Below are 18,054 nucleotides of genomic sequence, written 5' to 3'. Positions count from 1 at the left end.
CCCAGTCCAAACTGTTCGCTGCTCTGGCACCCCAATGGTGGAACAAGCTCCCTCACGACGCCAGGACAGCGGAGTCAATCACCACCTTCCGGAGACACCTGAAACCCCACCTCTTTAAGGAATACCTGGGATAGGATAAAGTAATCCTTCTAACCCCCCCCCCTTAAAAGATTTAGATGCACTATTGTAAAGTGGTTGTTCCACTGGATATCATAAGGTGAATGCACCAATTTGTAAGTCGCTCTGGATAAGAGCGTCTGCTAAATGACTTAAATGTAAATTAAATGTACTTATTTAACCTGTCTCCTCCCCTTCATCTACACTGATTTGAAGTGGATTTAACAAGTGACATCAATAAGGTATCAATCATAGCTTTCACCTGGATTCAACTGGTCAGTCTGTCGTGGAAAGAGCAGGTGTTCTTAATGTTTTGTATACTCAGTGTATATTGCCATGCTTGCATTGTTCCATCTTTCTTACGTTCTGGATAACTGTGATATAGCAGGGTTTCCCGAACTTGGTCCCTCCGGTTGCATTTTTTGCCCTAGCATTATGTAACAGCATAGCTTCCGTCCCTCTCCTCGCCCCTACCTGGGCTTGAACCAGGGACCCTCAGCACACATTGACAACTGCCACCCTCAAAGCATCGCTCCACAAAAGCCGCAGCCCTTGCAGAGCAAGGGGAACAACTACTTCAAGGTTTCAGAGCGAGTGACATCACCGGGGGGGGGGGGGGGGGGGGGGGGGGCAGGACCAAGTTTGGGATAAATGTTGAGTGTGTTTTACAGATTGAGAGAGCTTGAGCCTATTTCCTGAATATTTGTTTATTCATGATCTATTGAGGTATGTTCTACTTTGCAATTTATTTATTTTATTTAACCAGGCAAGTCAGTTAAGAACAAATTCTTATTAGTTTCTTGGAGGAAAAAGGTTAAAACAGTTCCTATTTGTACTTTCTCATATTTATTTTACCGTTATTTTACCAGGTAAGTTGACTGAGAACACATTCTCATTTGCAGCAACGACCTGGGGAATAGTTTCAGAGAGGAGGGGGATGAATGAGCCAATTGTAAGCTGGGGATGATTAGGTGGCCGTGATGTTATGAGGGCCAGATTGGGAATTTAGTGAATACAGGCAACATAATGCTTTGGAGAATCACACAACCAGAGTATTTTTCCTAGACTTGAGGGGGCCAGTTAGCAAAACTAGTGGGCTACTTCTAGCCTACTGAAACCCCCCCAGAGTTGCAATATATTCATTGACTCTCTTCTCAAGGCAGCCTCCGGAGGCATGCAATTGCGAAGCCTCCAGAGACATGCAGAGGCCGAATCGCAGTAAATGCTATACGGCCACTGCAGACATTGGATTGACCATGCAGTGCCTTTAAGAGCTGAATAGCCCTGGTCTAGGGGTTGAATTGAAACATTAAATTTCCTGTGAGAGTTCATTGCATGTGTTTGTATAACCATTAACTGTCCCTTTTTTGTTCAATAGCACAGCTGTATGAAAGTTTAAAATATAATTTGATTGGGTTTGTTAATGGGTACATTTGTTTTCTACATATGTCAACAAAAAGGTGATTCATGAGAGTTTGCAAACAGGTTTTAAGTATAGCTTTGACAGCTTGTATTTTACCACTGTAGAATAAGGGAACCAGATGTGTAACATAGTATGTAATCTAGTCTGATGTTGTTGTAACAGTGCAGTTGGTGAATAGTAGTGTACATTGTGGCAGCAGAGCAGCAAGTGAGCGGCGCAGACTTGGCACAGGGTCATTCTCATCCAGTTTATCATTGCTCTCATCACCACCGTCTGCGCCATCCTCCCTCCCCTCCTCACCCTGCCTCTCCCTCTCCCCCCCTCTCTCTGGTGTCTTTGGGCAAACCTGGAAGAACACCTCACAGAACTCCAATCGGCGCAGCTCACGCAGCGTCCTGCAGCTCCGTAGCACCTGCATCTCTCTCAGCTTGCAGCATCTGAGGCGCAGGCGCTTCAGGTCCCTCAGGCGGCTGGCAGACAGCAGGCCTGGTCCCACCTCCTTACCGCCAAGGCTTAGCTCCTCTAGGCCGAGCCAGCCCACCCCCAGCCCCAGGGAGGCCATCTGTAGCTGGGCGCCAGGCCGTCCAAAGTGCCCTATCTCCAGGTACTTGAGCCTGGAGAGCCCGTTTAAGCCCGAGTCGGTTTCTTGGGCAGCACTGCGCCTAAGGCCTTCCGCTGTGACCCGAAGGACGTTGCGCAGCTCTAGGCGGCTAAGCTTCAACCAAGATGCCAGACTCTGCAGGTGCAGGTCTGTGAAGGAGGGCACGTTATCAAGGACCATCGTCTCAATGGCAATCCCTGACGTGGAGGCAGGCACTTTCCCAGTCTGACCGCGTCCCTGTTGCTGAGTAGAAGCAGTTGATGCAGCTTCAGCTTGTTTCTCAGGACTGCGTGGGGTCTGGGTGAAAAAGCTCTGTGGTAGCTCACAGCCACGCAACTCTAGGACCTGCAGCGTTGTGGGCAGGAGCTGGCAACTACGCAAGCCTCTCAGGTCTGCGTGCAGCAGGGAAAGACTGCGCAGACGGGGGCACCTGGAGGACAAAGCCTTAAGCCAGGACTCAGAGAGAAATGCCCCGCCTCTAGCAGAGAGCAGCAAGCCACGCAGCCGAAGGCATCGGAGCCCAGTGCCCAGATACTGGCGCAGTAGAACCCACAGCATGCGCGACGTCACCTGACCCAAAATGGACACCAAGGGCAGGGAGAGCAGTTGTAGAACAATAACATCCAATGAGGGAGAAATGGAGAAGAAACAATGCATCAGTGTTTGAGTGATGACTTGAACATTCTTTAGAGTTAGCTAGTCAACAGGTAGGAAATAGGCCTTCAATGCAAGCATCAACATTGTATTTTGTTGCAGAAGGTGAGAGGCCTCAAACAGGAAGTTATCAATAATCTAATCAAGTCTGCTGAAATCTCATTGTATGTTAGGAGAAACATGGATATACCACAAAACGGCTGACGTCTTTAGACATAGCAGCCTCAGAAATCTTTTCATGTCAAGTCATGAAATGGTAAGATCATCATGCAATAAGCACCATTCTTACCCCTTTCCATGCAGTTAGATCAACAGCTCGCCATAGTCGTTGGTCTTTTACAAGGCGTCTCCATCTCTTAGACACCCTGCAAATACACCATATGAATGGCATGACAAAGATACGTGTGTGTCATGCCATTCATGACAAACACGTATCTTTGTTAGCTAACATTTGCTAGCTAACTATCTTGGATATTTATTGAACACAGACGTCAACTAGCTAACTTATTTTACCTTCCAGTTCTGATGAGCTCTCGCACACCTAAATATGATAAAATATCAATTAAAATGTTATCTGGGAAATAATCGAGAGTAGTTCTGAAGTCTGCCATTTTGTAAACAAAAAGTACCGTCGAGTACACGGACAAAATACACCGACGTACCAAAGTTTCATTCAAGCAATGAACCCCGCAGAAACGGTTGCTTCAGTGATAACGTTCCTACACTAAAAACTCTATGTGCGAAATGAACACCTTTTATGTGAGAGTAACGTTACCAGATATATATACAAAGGCGTAATTTATTTATAAAAATAAGCATAACAACTTCAGAATTTCCAAAACATGCATCACCAAATCTGCTGTGTAAATGCAGCAAACAAACACTGCCCCTTAGCGTTTGAGAAAAAACGCATTGTTCTATTGCGCTTGCGCAGCTGTCAGTCGGACAAGATGGCGACGAGCAATGGTGGTGGAATGGAAGTGGATGGGGCTGGTAATAATATCCCTAAGCACTATTTATTTATCTGATTTTGACAAGGCTGTATATATATTGTGTTGGCGCTAACTTTACTCCTTTGTCGATGGTGTTGGCTCATGTTTAGCTTACCATTATTTCTCCTTTGCGTTCTCTAACGTTACTTCAGCGAGGCTAGCTAACTTTAGTTAGAATAGCTAGCTATCTAGCTAATTTAGCTAACGTGTCTGTCCCAGTTGGTATTTGTGCTTACTGTACCGGTGTTATAATTAGTAGTGATGAGGGAGAAAATTATAGTTACATATCGGGATATTATTTTTGAGTATATATCGTATATTGTGACAATATCATTTTTGCGCTAGTTTGCAGTACCTGCACCAACTTTAGTCGTTTTCTTTCATACACTGTCCCCATAGTAGAACCCCTTTTTGTTCTGGATAGAACCCTTTTTAGTTTCGGATATAACCCTTTTTAGTTTCAGGTAGAACCCTTTTTGGTTCTATGTAGTGGAAAGGGTTCTACATCGAACCCAAAAGGGTTTTTACCTAGAACAAGTTTTTTTTTCTACCTGGAACCACTAAGGGTTCTTCAAAGGGTTCACTTATGGGGACAGCCGAAGTACCCTTTTAAGTTCTAGATATCACCTTTTTACTAAGAGTGTACATACAGTAGCTTGTTTTCCATCTTTTTAAATAGGGAGACCATTTGTTTTCAGAACTTATTTCCATGAATCGTTTTCTCATGGTTCTCTCGTCTCTCTGCAGCAGACGTACTGTATGGTGAGCAATATGTTTGGATCGTCGAATTGCAATAAATATAGAATCTTGAGAATCTAAATATTTGTCGGCAGGTAGCCTAGTGGTTAGAGCGTTGGACTAGAAACCAAAAGGTTGCCGGTTTGAATCCCCGAGCTGACAAGGTAAAAATCTTTCGTTCTGCCCCTGAACAAGGCAGTTAACCCACTGTTCCTAGGCCGTCATTGAAAATAAGAATTTGTTCTTAACTGACTTGCCTAGTTAAATAAAGGTAAAATAAATATCATATCGTTTTGTGAGGTTTCTGGGAATTCCCAGCCCTAATTATTATCTATGCAATTTCAAAACGATTGCAGTTAATATTCGCTTGTTAGCTAACTAGCTAGTTAATAGTTGACCTCAACTGTCACACATTGATTGGTCCGTCTGTAGTAGTTAGCTAGCTAAGCATCGGCAGTTTAAACAACTAACGTTAGCTTATCTATTGCTAGCTAATTAGCTAACTATTTTGCTTTCTTTGCTAGCTTAATTACAGCGACGTAATTGGTCCTCCACGCCGAGCTAGTAGTTAACTGTAGCAATGGAGATAGCTACAGCTGTTATTAGCTAACTTCATGATCACATCTTTTAACATGTCAATTGGAATAGCATTGTTGATAAATTGAAGCTCTGCTGAGTAGAATCAATGTCCTCACTGTACCTTTCCTGTATATTACCAAGTGGTACGTGTTTGTTCAAATCCAGCTCAATTCAACGACACACTTGTATTGTAACATTCATCTAAAGAAAACAATATTCAATACAAGAACACAGATGATTTGTTTGCTCGAAAGCAGGTGGTCATGCTTAGGCCATGTTGGGCTGCGATGGCCAAAAGTAAAGGAAACCCTCCCTCTTTCTGTCTGTCCCACAGCCAGCCCCAGTGTTATGGCGTCTGGGGTCACCGGCAGTGTCTCTGTTGCCCTGCATCCTCTAGTCATCCTCAACATCTCAGACCACTGGATTCGCATCCGCTCCCAGGAGGGGCGGCCCATGCAGGGTATGTGAGCTGATCAGTTTTCAAGTATACCAATAATTCTATACAGTCTTGCATTTGGCATGGAATAATGGACAAGGGGGTGGGGATGAGATTGAAATTGGTTCAGTATATTGCTCTGTAAATGTCTTAAAGTTTAAATACTTTGTAAAAAGTTAAGACAATAATTAAAATACACTGAACAAAAATTTAAACCCAACTTGCCACAATTTCTAAGTTTTTACTGAGTAACAGTTCATATAAATTCAGTCCATTTAAATTAATTAATTATGCCCTAATCTATGGATTTCACATGACTGAGAATACAGATATGCATCTGTTGGTCACAGATTCCTAAAAATAAAGTAGGGCTGTGGATCAGGAAACCAGTCAGCATCTGGTGTGACCACCATTTGCCTCATGCAGCGCAATACATCTCCTTCACATGGAGTTGATCAGGCTGTTGATTGTGGCCTGTAGAATGTTGTCCCACTTCTCTTCAATGGCTGTGCGAAGTTGCTGGATATTGGCGGGAACTGTAATATGCTGTCGTACACGTCAATCCAGAGCATCCCAAACATGTTCAATGGGTGACGTCTGGTGAGCATGCAGGCCATGGAAGACCTGGGACATTTTCAGCTTCCAGGAATAGTGTAACAGATCCTTGCGTCATGGTGCCGTGCATTATCATGCTGAAACATGAAGTGGTGGCGGAGGATGAATGACACGACAATGAGCCTCAGGATGTCATCACGGTATCTTTGTGCATTCAAATTGCCATCGATAAAATGCAATTTTCAGTCAAATACATTTGTATTTGTCACATGCGCCGAATACAACAGTATTACCGTGAAATGCTTACTTACAAGCCGTTAACCAACAATGCACTTCAAGAAATAGTTAAGGAGATATTTACTAAATAAACTAAAGTAAAAAATAAAATCTAAAAGTAACACGAAAATTACATATCAATAACAAGGCTATATACAGGTGGTACTGAGTCAATGTGAGGGGGTACAGGTTAGTCAAGGTAATTTATAAAGTGACTATGCATAGATGATTAACAGCGAGTAGCAGCAGTGTAAAAACAAAGAGCAGGGGGTCAATCTAAATAGTCTGGGTGGCCATTTCATTAATTGTTCAGCAGTCTTATGGCTTGGGGGAAGAAGCTGTTATGAAGCGTTTTGGTCCTAGACTTGGCGCTCCGGTACCGCTTGCCGTGCGGTAGCTGAGAGAAGAGTATGACTTGGGTGACTGGACTCTCTAACAATTTTTTGTCCCTTCCTCTGACACCGCCTAGTATATAGGTCCTGGATGTCAAGAAGCTTGGCCCTAGTGATGTACTGAGTCGTACGCACTTCCCTCTGTAGCGCCTTCTAGTCAGATGCCGGGCACTTGCCATACCAGGCAGTGATGCAACTGGTCAGGATGCTCTCCAAGGTGCAGCTGTAGAACTCTTTGAAGATCTGGGGACCAATGCCAAATCTTTTCACTCTCCTGGAGCGGAAAAGGTGTTGTCCTGCCCTCTTCACAACTGTCTTGTTGTGTTTGGACCATGATAGTTTGTTTGTGATGTGGACTCCAAGGAACTTGAAACTCTCGACCCGCTCCACTTCAGCCCCGTCGATGTTAATGGGGGACTTTTCAGCCCTCCTTTTCCAGTAGTCCACAATCAGCTCCTTTGTCTTGCTCACATTAAAGGAGAGGTTGTTGTCCTGGCACCACACTGCCAGGTCTCTGACCTCCCTATAGGCTGTCTCATCGTTGTCGGTGATCAGGCCTAGCACTGTTGGTGTCAGCAAACTTAATCATGGTGTTGGAGATGTGCTTGGCCACGCAGTCGCCCCAGTGTTGAGGATCAGCGTGGCAGATGGTACCACCTAGGGGCGGCCTGTCAGGTAGTCCAGGATACAGTTGCTAAGAGAAGTGTTTAGTCACAGGGTCCTTAGTTTAGTGATGAGCTTTGTGGACACTATGCTGTTGAACACTGAGCTGTAGTCAGTGAACAGCATTCTCACATAGGTGTTCCTTTTGTCCAGGTGGGAAAGGGCAGTGTGGATTGAGATTGTAGATCTGTTGGGGCGGTATGCGAATTGAAGTGGGTCTAGGGTTTCCGGCATGATAGTGTTGTGAGCCATGACCAGCCTTTCAAAGCCCTTCATGGCAACCGACATGAGTGCTATGGGGTGGTAATCATTTAGGCAGGTTACCTTCGCTTTCTTGGACACATGGACTATGGTGGTCTGTTTGAAATATAGGTATTACAGACTGTCAGGGAGCGGTTGAAAATGTCAGTAAAGACACTTGCCAGTTGGTCCGCACATGCTTTGGCTATACGTCCTGGTAACCCGTCTATCCCCACGGCTTTTAATGTTGACCTGTTTAAAGGTCTTGCACACATCGGCTACAGAGAGCGTGATCACACGGTCGTCTGGAATAGCTGGTGCTCTCATGCATGCTTCAGTGTTGCTTGCCTCTAAGGGAGTATGAAATAAAAAGGCATTTAGCTCGTTTGGTAGGCTCGTGTCACTGGGCAGCTCGCGGCTGGGTTTCTCTTTGTAGTCCGTAATAGTTTGCAAGCCCTGCCACATCCGACGAGCGTCAGAGCCGGTCTAGTAGGATTCTATCTTAATCCTGTATTGACGCTTTGCCTGTTTGATGGTTTGTCTGAGGGCATAGTGGGTTTTCTTATAAGCGTCCTGATTAGTGTCCCGCTCCTTGAAAGTGGCAGCTCTAGCCTTTAGCTTGGTGCGGATGTGGCCTGTAATCCATATCTTCTGGTTGGGAAATGTACGAACGGTCACTGTGGGGACAATGTCGTCAATGCATTTATTGATGAAGCCGGTGACTGAGGTGGTATACTCCTCAATGCCATTTGATGAATCCCGGAACATATTCCACTCTGTGCTAGCAAAACAGTCCTGTAACGTAGCATCTGCGTCATCTGACCACCTCCGTATTGAGCGAGTTACTGGTACTTCCTGCTTTAGTTTTTACTTGTTAGCAGGAATCAGGAAGGTAGAATTATGGTCAGATTTGCCAAATGGAGGGCGATAGAGAGCTTTATATGCGTCTGTGTGTGGAGTAAAGGTGGTCTAGAGTTTTTTTTTTTTTCCTCTGGTTGCACATGTGACATGCTGGTAAAACAGATTTAAGTTTTGTAGCTTATTTTTTGTGAAATGTGAATAACTTACATCTGTTTCACGATTTCCTTTTTTTCTGCCCATACCATAACCTTGCCGCCACCATGGCACACTCTGTTCACAATGCTGATATCAGCAAACTGCTCGCCCACATGATGCAATACACGCTGTCTGCCATCTGCACGGTACAGTTGAAATGGGTGACCACTGGCACACTTCTCCAGTGTGCCAGTGGCTCACTTCTCCAGTGTGCCAGTGGCTCACTTCTCCAGTGTGCCAGTGGCTCACTTCTCCAGTGTGCCAGTGGCCATCGAAGGTGAGCATTTGCCACTGAAGTTGGTTACGATGCCGAACTGCAGTCAGGTGAAGACCCTGCTGAGGACGACGAGCACACAGATTAGTTTCCTGGAGACGGTTTTTGGCAGTTTGTGCAGAAATTCTTCGGTTGTGCAAACCCACAGTTTCCTCAGCTGTCCGGGTGGCTGGTCTCAGGCGATCCTGCCGGTGAAGAATCCGGATGTGGAGGTCCTGGGCTTGCCCGTTTACATGTGGTATGATGCCGGTTGGACGTATTGCCAAATTCTCTAAAACAACTTGTGGTAGAGAAATTAACTTCTCTGGCATTAGCTCTGGTGGATATTCCTGCAGTCAGTATGCCAATTGCACGCTCCCTCAAAATTTCTGAGAACTTATTTCAGCTCATGAAACATGTGACCCTACATTTTGCATTTTATATTTTTGTTCAGTATAGTTAAGACACTGCAAGAGAACAAACACAACAGTGGGAAGGGCATCTTACATGGGTATGGTTACAGTAGGACTGCCACAATTACCATATCACTGAGGGTTATAGCTGAAGATGGTTATGGAATAAAATACCTCTAAATACCCCTTTTTTTGTGTGGAACGAACAGATGACTGAAGATGGGATAACCAGGCATTTTTGCGTTTAGTTTCGTTTCGACTGTTTCTTGACTCTTAATAACGTGACGAAACGTATTTGCTGAAACGAGAACTAGGCTTTGGTTGCTTTTGCAATACCCTCATCAATGTAGCATACAGAAATAGAATGACTGACTACAACGGGCTTGGAACCAATTAGACTGCTAAACTCATGGGTACACTCAACGGCTGCCTGGTATTGTGATGCAGTGATTTCCTTTAATGTAGAATGTTCATTCAAATGATCATCTGGTGCCTCATGCAATGGAATGTATTTTTTGTAATGTCAGTTGAGTTGAATCAACAAATCACAGCACATATTTTAGTTCTTGCTTTGCTCCTATGGATACACACACAATGGCCGCCAGTCCACCCATTATGCCAGCATTGACTTGAATGGGATGCCCGTTCTATTCATTCTATTTCTATGGCAGCACATGCAGTCAAAAGGAGATGAGAAAATGTGTCAAAAGCTGTTCCTATTCAAACAGTTATATCAAAGACTGCGGTCATTTGGCTGGCCAATTACTGTCATCCAAAATTCCATGGCCGTCACAGCCCTAGGTTCCAGTTAATGACAGTTTCAATGGGCTTTGCTATAGCCTATATGTGTATCAATTCCAATCGGTTGTTTTATGTTGCATTTTATCCTTTCCTTATCACCCAGTGATTGGCGCACTGATCGGGAAGCAGGAGGGTAGAAACATTGAGGTGATGAACTCCTTTGAGCTGCTTCATCAATTGGTAGATGACCGAGCACACATTGACAAGGAGTACTACTACACCAAGGAGGAGCAATGTGAGTCTCATCATACATACACTGTGTGTGTTCATTTCACTAACCTACCTTACAAAGAAAAGGTCAGGTGGCATTTACTCCCCTTAATTACTGATGGTGATGAAAGTGCAATATGAAAGTGATGATGTTGTATGTTATGCTGTGTCATGGTTTCGCCACCATCTCTGAAGCAAAACATGTCATAGTAGGCTTGTGCCTGAAGCCCTTGGTGTGATAAGTGGAACTAAACCTCATTAGGAGTTCTGGTCTACGATTGGTTTTGCCTTTTTTAAATCACAATTAATAAGATTACTTTAGTAGGGGACCTGAGCCTAGATCAGCATTCCTCTTCTGCTTGATTCATATGGCACCTGACCTCTTCACCTGCCTCTCAGTCAAACAGGTTTTCAAGGACATGGAATTCCTTGGCTGGTATACCACAGGCAGTCCTTGTGACCAATCAGACATCCACATTCACAAGCAGGTAGGCAGAGCAAAGGGGACTACGTTTCATTTTCCTTGAGGTTGGGCATGTTCCATGGGGGAGAAATTAGAGGCATGGTAAAATGTACTTTTACTCTAATTGGTCAGTGAATTGTTGTGATTTGAAATGTCAGTTGAGGTTGTTTGGCCAACAGGTGCTGTTTTCTTATTGGCTTTTCTTCTCTCTTCACTTCAGGTGTGTGAGATCATTGAGAGTCCTCTCTTCCTCAAGCTCAACCCAATGACCAAACACACAGATGTGAGTTTCTCATTTGGAATTGTTTATATAATAATAATAAATTAATCTTCTTTAGTGCTTTTCATAACACATTTTTTTCAAAGCGCTTCAAAAGCAAAAAAACATACAAGCAATACATCATGAGTAGCCTAGCTATAGCTAGCTAGGTCAACCAATAGAGGCCAAGGGAGAATCTCAATTGCACTCCCTTGACTCTTCGCCCCCAAAACCCACTGGATATACAGTGTTTAATTTGCATTGGATGTGTCTCAATCCACCGCATCCGCCTATGTAACATGAGGTGACAGAGCTAGAGCGGTGTTTCAGACCATGAGACATCCCGAAAATCTGTCTTCTCACAAAATCGTATGTAGCATCCTAACGGTTTGGCCTATAAACTATTATGACCTCTATGGAAAGAGGATTCTCAGGAACACAATATTCTTCATTTTGCTCTATGACCCTTACTAGCGTCTTGGGACTCGTCTGAAGTCGGTATAGCCAATCTGCCAACGTCTGTCTGTAGCGTTCCAACAGTTTAGGCTACCCACTAATATGACCCCTCTAGTACTAATATGACCCCTCTAGTACAGGCCTCACAAGACTCGTCTAAAGGTCCCCCGGTAACAGTTGAAAACATTTATGGAAGTATATGGATACTTTTCGGTGACGACAATAAGGAGTTAAATACAAGTATTATCTCTCAGAAATAGGATGGGCACTTCAGAACAAACTTTTAGTCCCCCCCCTGAAAAAAAATCTAAATCTATCGGTTGTTCCATGTAGTTTTGTTATACAATGCGTTTGTATGGGCTAACAGCAGTAAGGCCAAATACACATTTTCATCAAAATGTTGATACTTCAAGGTGTCTTAATTCAAAATCAAATAGCAAAATGATCCTTGGTATGATTTTCTTAAAACAATTCCATATAGCTTATTAGAAACCCCACCTCCACTGGCTTAGACTCTTATGAGTTAATGTAGAAAACATTCTTAAAGGTGGAATCCTTAATTGTGAAACTTTCCATTTGGGATATTACAACAACAAAAAAGCTACTACCAACAACAAACGCTGTTTTTTTTCCTCGGACAAACATTGCATGCGTGATAGAACAGCAGAATATGTACTGTAATTTTTTTTAACACTGTCCACAAAAGCAATAAGAGGTGCTGAGGCGGACAGTCGAACTGTTTCCCCTAATACGGATTCCATCTTTAAATGAAAGTTACTTGCTTTTATGCAAGACCGTTACTTGGCTATGATACAGTACATATGGTAATTCAAACATATGTCCTGTCTCTCCCAGCTCCCTGTCAATGTGTACGAGTCTGTCATCGACATCATCAACGGAGAGGTAACTCAAGCTCTCCTACCACGCACATCACTGATTAGTACGAATGGCTGATTTGTAAGCTTGGCTGTCCCATATTGCCCAATCCCAGGCGACCATGTTGTTTGCTGAGCTGGGGTACACTCTAGCCACAGAAGAGGCGGAGCGAATCGGAGTGGACCACGTGGCTCGCATGACAGCCACTGGCACAGGGGAGAATTCAACAGGTAACTATAGTAACGGCTGCCTATACCCCCATTTACAAGGCTCACCATTTTAAAACGCCTCCCCAGCAAATTATCTGCCTGGTACGTCTGATACAGCTAAAGGTTTACAAATGCACTCTCAAACACTCTCCCTGTTATGTGTCTCTTCTGTTCAGTGGCAGAACATCTCATAGCCCAACACAGTGCAATTAAGATGCTACACAGCAGGGTGAAAGTCATCCTGGAATATGTCAAAGCAGTGGAAGCAGGTGAGAGAACCGCTGTCTCTGTGTGATGAAAGACCAAAAGAATGACTGTTCAAGTGAGTCTGGAAAGAATATGCTTTTATTACCTTAGAGTAATTTCCAGCCCTTTCTTTAAAAACGCAATATGATCTCTCAACAATCTACAGTGCCTTTGGAAAGTATTCAGATCCCTTGACTTTTTCCAGATTTTGTTACGCTACAGCCTTATTCTAAAATTGATTAAATAAACAAAACATCCTCAGCAATCTACACAGAATACCCCATAAGAACAAAGCGAAAACCGGTTTAGAATTTTTTGCAAATGTATTAAATAGAAAACAGACCTTATTTACATAAGACAGGATTGCGTCAAGGCACAGATCTGGGGAAACGGTACTAAAAAATGTCTGCAGAATTGAAGGTCCCCAAGAACACTGGCCTCCATCATTCTTAAATGGAAGAAGTTTGGGACCACCAACAATCATCCTAAAGTTGGCCGCCCGGCCAAACTGAGCAATCAGGGGAGAAGGGCTTTGGTCAGGGAGGTGACCAAGAACCCGATGGTCACTCTGACAGAGCCCCAGAGTTCCTCTGTTGAGATGGTTGTCCTTCTGGAAGGTTCTCCCATCTCTGCAGTACTCTACCAATCAGGTCTTTATGGTAGTGGCCATACGGAAGCAACTCCTCAGTAAAAGGCACATGACAGCCTGCTTGGAGTTTACCAAAAGGCACCCGAAGACTCTCAGACAATGAGAAACAAGATTCTCTGGTCTGATGAAACCAAGATTGAACTCTTCGGACTGAATGTCAACCATCACGTCTGGAGGAAACCTGGCACCATCCCTACGGTGAAGCATGGTGGTGGCAGCATCATGCTGTGGGGATGTTTTTCAGCGGCAGGGACTGGGAGACTAGTCAGTATTGAGGCAAAGATGAACGGAGTAAAGTACAGAGAGATCCTTGATGAAAACCTGCTCCAGAGCGCTCAGGACCTCAGACTGGGGCGAAGGTTCACCTTCCAACAGGACAACGACCCTAAGCATACAGGCAAGACAAAGCAGGAGTGGCTTCGGGTTTCAATGTCCTTGAGTGGCTCAGCCAGAGCCCAGACTTAAACCCGATCGAACATCTCTGGAGAGACCTGAAGCTTTCTGTGCAGCAATGCTCACCATCCAACCTGACAGAGCTTGAGAGGATCTGCAGACAGGAATGGGAGAAACTCCCCAAATACAGGTATGCCAAGCTTGTAGCATCATACTCGAGGCTGTAATCGCTGCCAAAGGTGCATCAACAAATTACAGAGTAAAGGTTCTGAATACTTATGTAAATGTGATATATATTATTTTTCTTCAAATTTGCTTTGTTATTATGGGATATTGGGTGTAGCTTGATAAATGTTTTATTTAATCCATATTAGAATAAGGCTAATGTAATAAAATGTGGAAAAAATCAAGGGCTCTGAATACTTTCCAAATGCACTGTATATCCGAACAACTTTCTTATTGTGTATATTTCTTCCCTCATGCTCTCTTTTGTTACACACTCTCCCAATTTGATTTGGTACGACCCAGGAGTGGTCCCATTTAACCACGAGATCCTCAGAGAAGCCAATGCTTTGTGCCATAGACTGCCTGTTCTCAGCACCATCAAATTCAAGACCGACTTCTACGATGTAAGTTGTCCCCACTTAGGCACTTGGCAAAGCTCAGCTCTTGGTGTGAACATACATATGCTTTTGGTTTTAGATTATAGCCTTAGTTTTGTAGTAGTCTGCCTAGTTGGAAGGATAATGAACATACATTTTTGTTGAATTCCTACTTTAAATCACTCAAGGGTATTTAATCATTTGAGCAAGCATTGATGGGTTGGATTGGCACAGTACTGTAAAAGCATATGAATCTCCTTCCTTCTATCCTCAGCAATGCAATGATGTGGGCCTCATGGCTTACCTAGGTACCATCACTAAGACCTGCAACAGCATGAACCAGTTCATCAACAAGTTCAACGTATTGTACGATAGACAGGGCATTGGCCGGAGGATGAGAGGACTGTTCTTTTGAGCGACACCGAGAGAGAGGGAATGAAAGAAGAGATGAAAAGGTCACAAGCACTGCAAATGTTCATTTGCTTGTCTGTATTTTGTTAAATTGTCTCATCAAACCAGTTTACTATTTTCAAAGGTAGCAAATGCAAGAAATGTCTCAGACCACTTGTCTATACCATAAAATCACACACAAACAGAAACTTCTCACTCGCAGTTTAAGGTTTGCGACTATGCACATTAACGAATCCATGTACACGAACAGAAATTACATTTTTCCCTTTTGCTTTGTTTTGTTCCATGTTTCTGTAAGTAATAAATAATCTGCTGATTTTTCGTGGGACTTTGATTCCTCTGTTTATCCCAAAAATATCAAATTATAGCTAACAGATTAATATAAAAATCCTTAAGTTTCTATTGATGTGTGTCAATCTAAGTAACATTAAAAAAATCCATCAAACTCCGTCAATTTAAATGATACCTTTCTTTTGCATGGGCTGTCTCTCAATCTGCCACATCCATGTATGTCGGCCTTCTGCACCAGCAGTGGAAGGTGGCCAAGCTACAGTGGTGTTTGTCAGACCATGAGACATCCCGAAAATCGGTCTTCTCAAACTTCTGTAGTGTCCAAACGGTTTGGCCTACAAACTACACTGAACAAATTTCTAAATGTTTACTGAGTTAGTTCATATGGGAATCAGTCAATTAGGCACTAATCTATGGAGTTCACATGACTGGGCATACAAATATGCATCAGTTGGTCACATAAAAAATGTAATGTAGGGGCGGGGGATCAGAAAACCAGTCAGTATCTGGTGTGACCACCATTTGCCTCATGCAGCGGGACATCTTTCGTATAGAGTTGATCAGGCTGTTGATTGTGGCCTGTGGAATGTTGTCCCACTTTTCTTCAATGGCTGTGCGAAGTTGCTGGATATTGGCGGGAACTGTAATACGCTGTCATACACATCGATTCAGAGCATCCTAAACATGCTCAATGGGTGACATGTCTGAGTATGCTGGCCATGGAAGATCTGGGACATTTTCAGCTTCTAGGATTTGTGTACAGATACTTGTGGGACATGAGGTGATTGCAGTGGATGAATGGCACGACAATGGGCCTCAGGACCTCGTCACGGTATCTCTGTGCTTTCAAATTGCCATTGATAATGCAATTGTGTTCGTTGTCCGTAGCTTTTGCCTGCCCATACCATAACCCCACAATGTTGACATGAGCAAACTGCTTGTCCGCACAACGCCATCAGCCCAGTAGAGTTGAAACGGATTCATCCATGAAGAGCACATTTTTCCAATGAGCTAGTGGCCATTGACTGAGCATTTGCCCACTGAAGTCAGTTACGACACCAAACTGCAGTCCGGTCAAGACCCTGGTGAGAACGACGAGCACCCAGATGAGCTTCCCTGCGATTGTTTCTGACCGTTTGTGCAGAAATTCTTCAGTTGTGCAAACCCACAGTTTCATCAGTTGTCCTGGTGGCTGGTCTTAGAAGATCCCGCAGGTGAAGAAGCTGGATGTGGAGGTCCTGGGCTGGTATGGTTACACATGGTCTGGGGTTGTGAGGCCAGTTGGACGGACAAATTCTCTAAAATGAAGTTGGAGGTGGCTTATGGTAGAGAAGTTAACATTATCTGGCGGACATTCCTGCAGTCAGCATGCCAATTGCACGCTCCTTCAAAACTTGAGACATCTGTGGCATTTTGTTGTGACAAACACCCAATGCTAAGACTTTTAGAGTTGAGATCCTAATGTATAATAGCTATTTAGCAGGTGTTTTATCTAAAGCATTTACAGTAGTGCTTCCATTTCTCGCGTGGACAGGCGTACACTGGTGTCTGAAACAATTACGCAAGAGCCTTGTTTATATCTGGACAAACATGCATCCTTGGTCTTAACCACATTCTGGTTGTGCCTACCTGGTAGTAAAATGTCTCATCTGTCTGCATTTTGTCCAGATATCCTGGCCACTCCCTGTATGCAAATGATTTGACATTGATGACATACATTTACAGGTGATGCAATCAAGTTAAGTCACCTGTAGACGGTGGGATAATTATGGTTTAAATTTACAGATCCCTCTACACTTGTAATAATATCCAGACAATGCTCGTCTGACTACCTCCCAAGTTTTAATAGAGCCTGTACTCAAGTAGATACAATGCCTTCAGAAAGTATTCACACCCTTGACTTTATCCAGATTTTGTTACAGCTTGAATTTAAAATGGATTAAATTGAGATGTCAAAATGGAATTAGGGTTTTAGAAATGTTTACAAATTAATTAAATCAAAAGCTAAATTGTCTTGACTCAAGTATTAAACCACTTATGGCAAGCCTAAATAAGTTGGAGTAAAAATGTGCTTAAACACACTAATGGTGTTTAACATGATTTTTAAATGACTATCTCTTCTCTACCCTACACGTACAATTATCTGTAAAGTGCATTCTGCATTTAGCTGTGGTTTGGGTTTATGTGACATATGCTAGCTTGAAAAATGGGTGTCTGATTATTTCTGGCTGGGTACTCTGCTGACATAATCTAATGTTGTGCTTTCGTTGTAAAGCCTTTTTGAAATCGGACAGTGTGGTTAGATTAACGAGAGTCTTGTCTTTAAAATGGTGTAAAATAGTCATAGGTTTGAGAAATTGAAGTAATAGCATTTCTAAGGTATTTGAATATCGCGACACGGGATTCCCCTGGCTGTTGAAGGGCCCAGAGAGGTTAAGCAGTACAGCAAAAATGGTAGCTACAGCGTGCATCACACATGATTTAGACCTTGTTTATGAAAAACTGTTTATTTCTGTATTTCATGATTGCAACTTGCTGAAAAGTGCCAACAATGTTCCTTTCATCGAGTTTAAACAGTAGAGCAAAATGGTACTTACAGAGAGACTCAAACATGACTTAGACCTTGTTTTTGAAAAACTGTTTATTTCTGTATTTCATGATTGCAACTTGCTTATAAGTGTCAACAGTGTTCCTATCATCCTGATTAAGCAGTACAGCAAAAATGGTACTTACTTAGTGCATCAAACATGATTTAGAATTTGTTTTGAAAAACTGTTTATTTCTGTATTTCATGATTGCA

General features: G+C 43.2%; 2 protein-coding genes across 2 annotated transcripts; one reads left to right on the top strand and one right to left on the bottom strand.

Annotated features, from left to right (window-relative positions):
• Positions 1 to 808: 808 nt before the first annotated feature.
• Positions 809 to 3,425, bottom strand: LOC115170714 (F-box/LRR-repeat protein 12). The gene is made up of 3 exons (XM_029726947.1): positions 3,309 to 3,425; positions 3,085 to 3,160; positions 809 to 2,711 (listed from the first exon to the last, which is right to left on the bottom strand). The coding sequence occupies exons 1-3, from the start codon at positions 3,404 to 3,406 to the stop codon at positions 1,680 to 1,682; spliced, it is 1,206 nt and encodes a 401-aa protein (XP_029582807.1). The 5' UTR covers positions 3,407 to 3,425; the 3' UTR covers positions 809 to 1,679.
• Positions 3,426 to 3,683: 258 nt separating this feature from the next.
• On the top strand, positions 3,684 to 15,411 carry LOC115170715 (COP9 signalosome complex subunit 6). Its single transcript, XM_029726948.1, has 10 exons — positions 3,684 to 3,788; positions 5,439 to 5,564; positions 10,293 to 10,424; positions 10,799 to 10,887; positions 11,083 to 11,145; positions 12,433 to 12,480; positions 12,569 to 12,683; positions 12,839 to 12,931; positions 14,479 to 14,579; positions 14,827 to 15,411. The coding sequence occupies exons 1-10, from the start codon at positions 3,746 to 3,748 to the stop codon at positions 14,965 to 14,967; spliced, it is 951 nt and encodes a 316-aa protein (XP_029582808.1). The 5' UTR covers positions 3,684 to 3,745; the 3' UTR covers positions 14,968 to 15,411.
• The last annotated feature ends 2,643 nt before the right edge of the window (positions 15,412 to 18,054 follow it).

The sequence above is a fragment of the Salmo trutta genome, chromosome 32 (genome assembly GCF_901001165.1).
Source record: "Salmo trutta chromosome 32, fSalTru1.1, whole genome shotgun sequence".
In the NCBI taxonomy this organism is placed as follows: Eukaryota; Metazoa; Chordata; class Actinopteri; order Salmoniformes; family Salmonidae; genus Salmo; species Salmo trutta.
The sequence above is the reverse complement of the archived record's forward strand: the minus strand, read 5'-3'. Positions and strand labels throughout refer to the sequence as shown.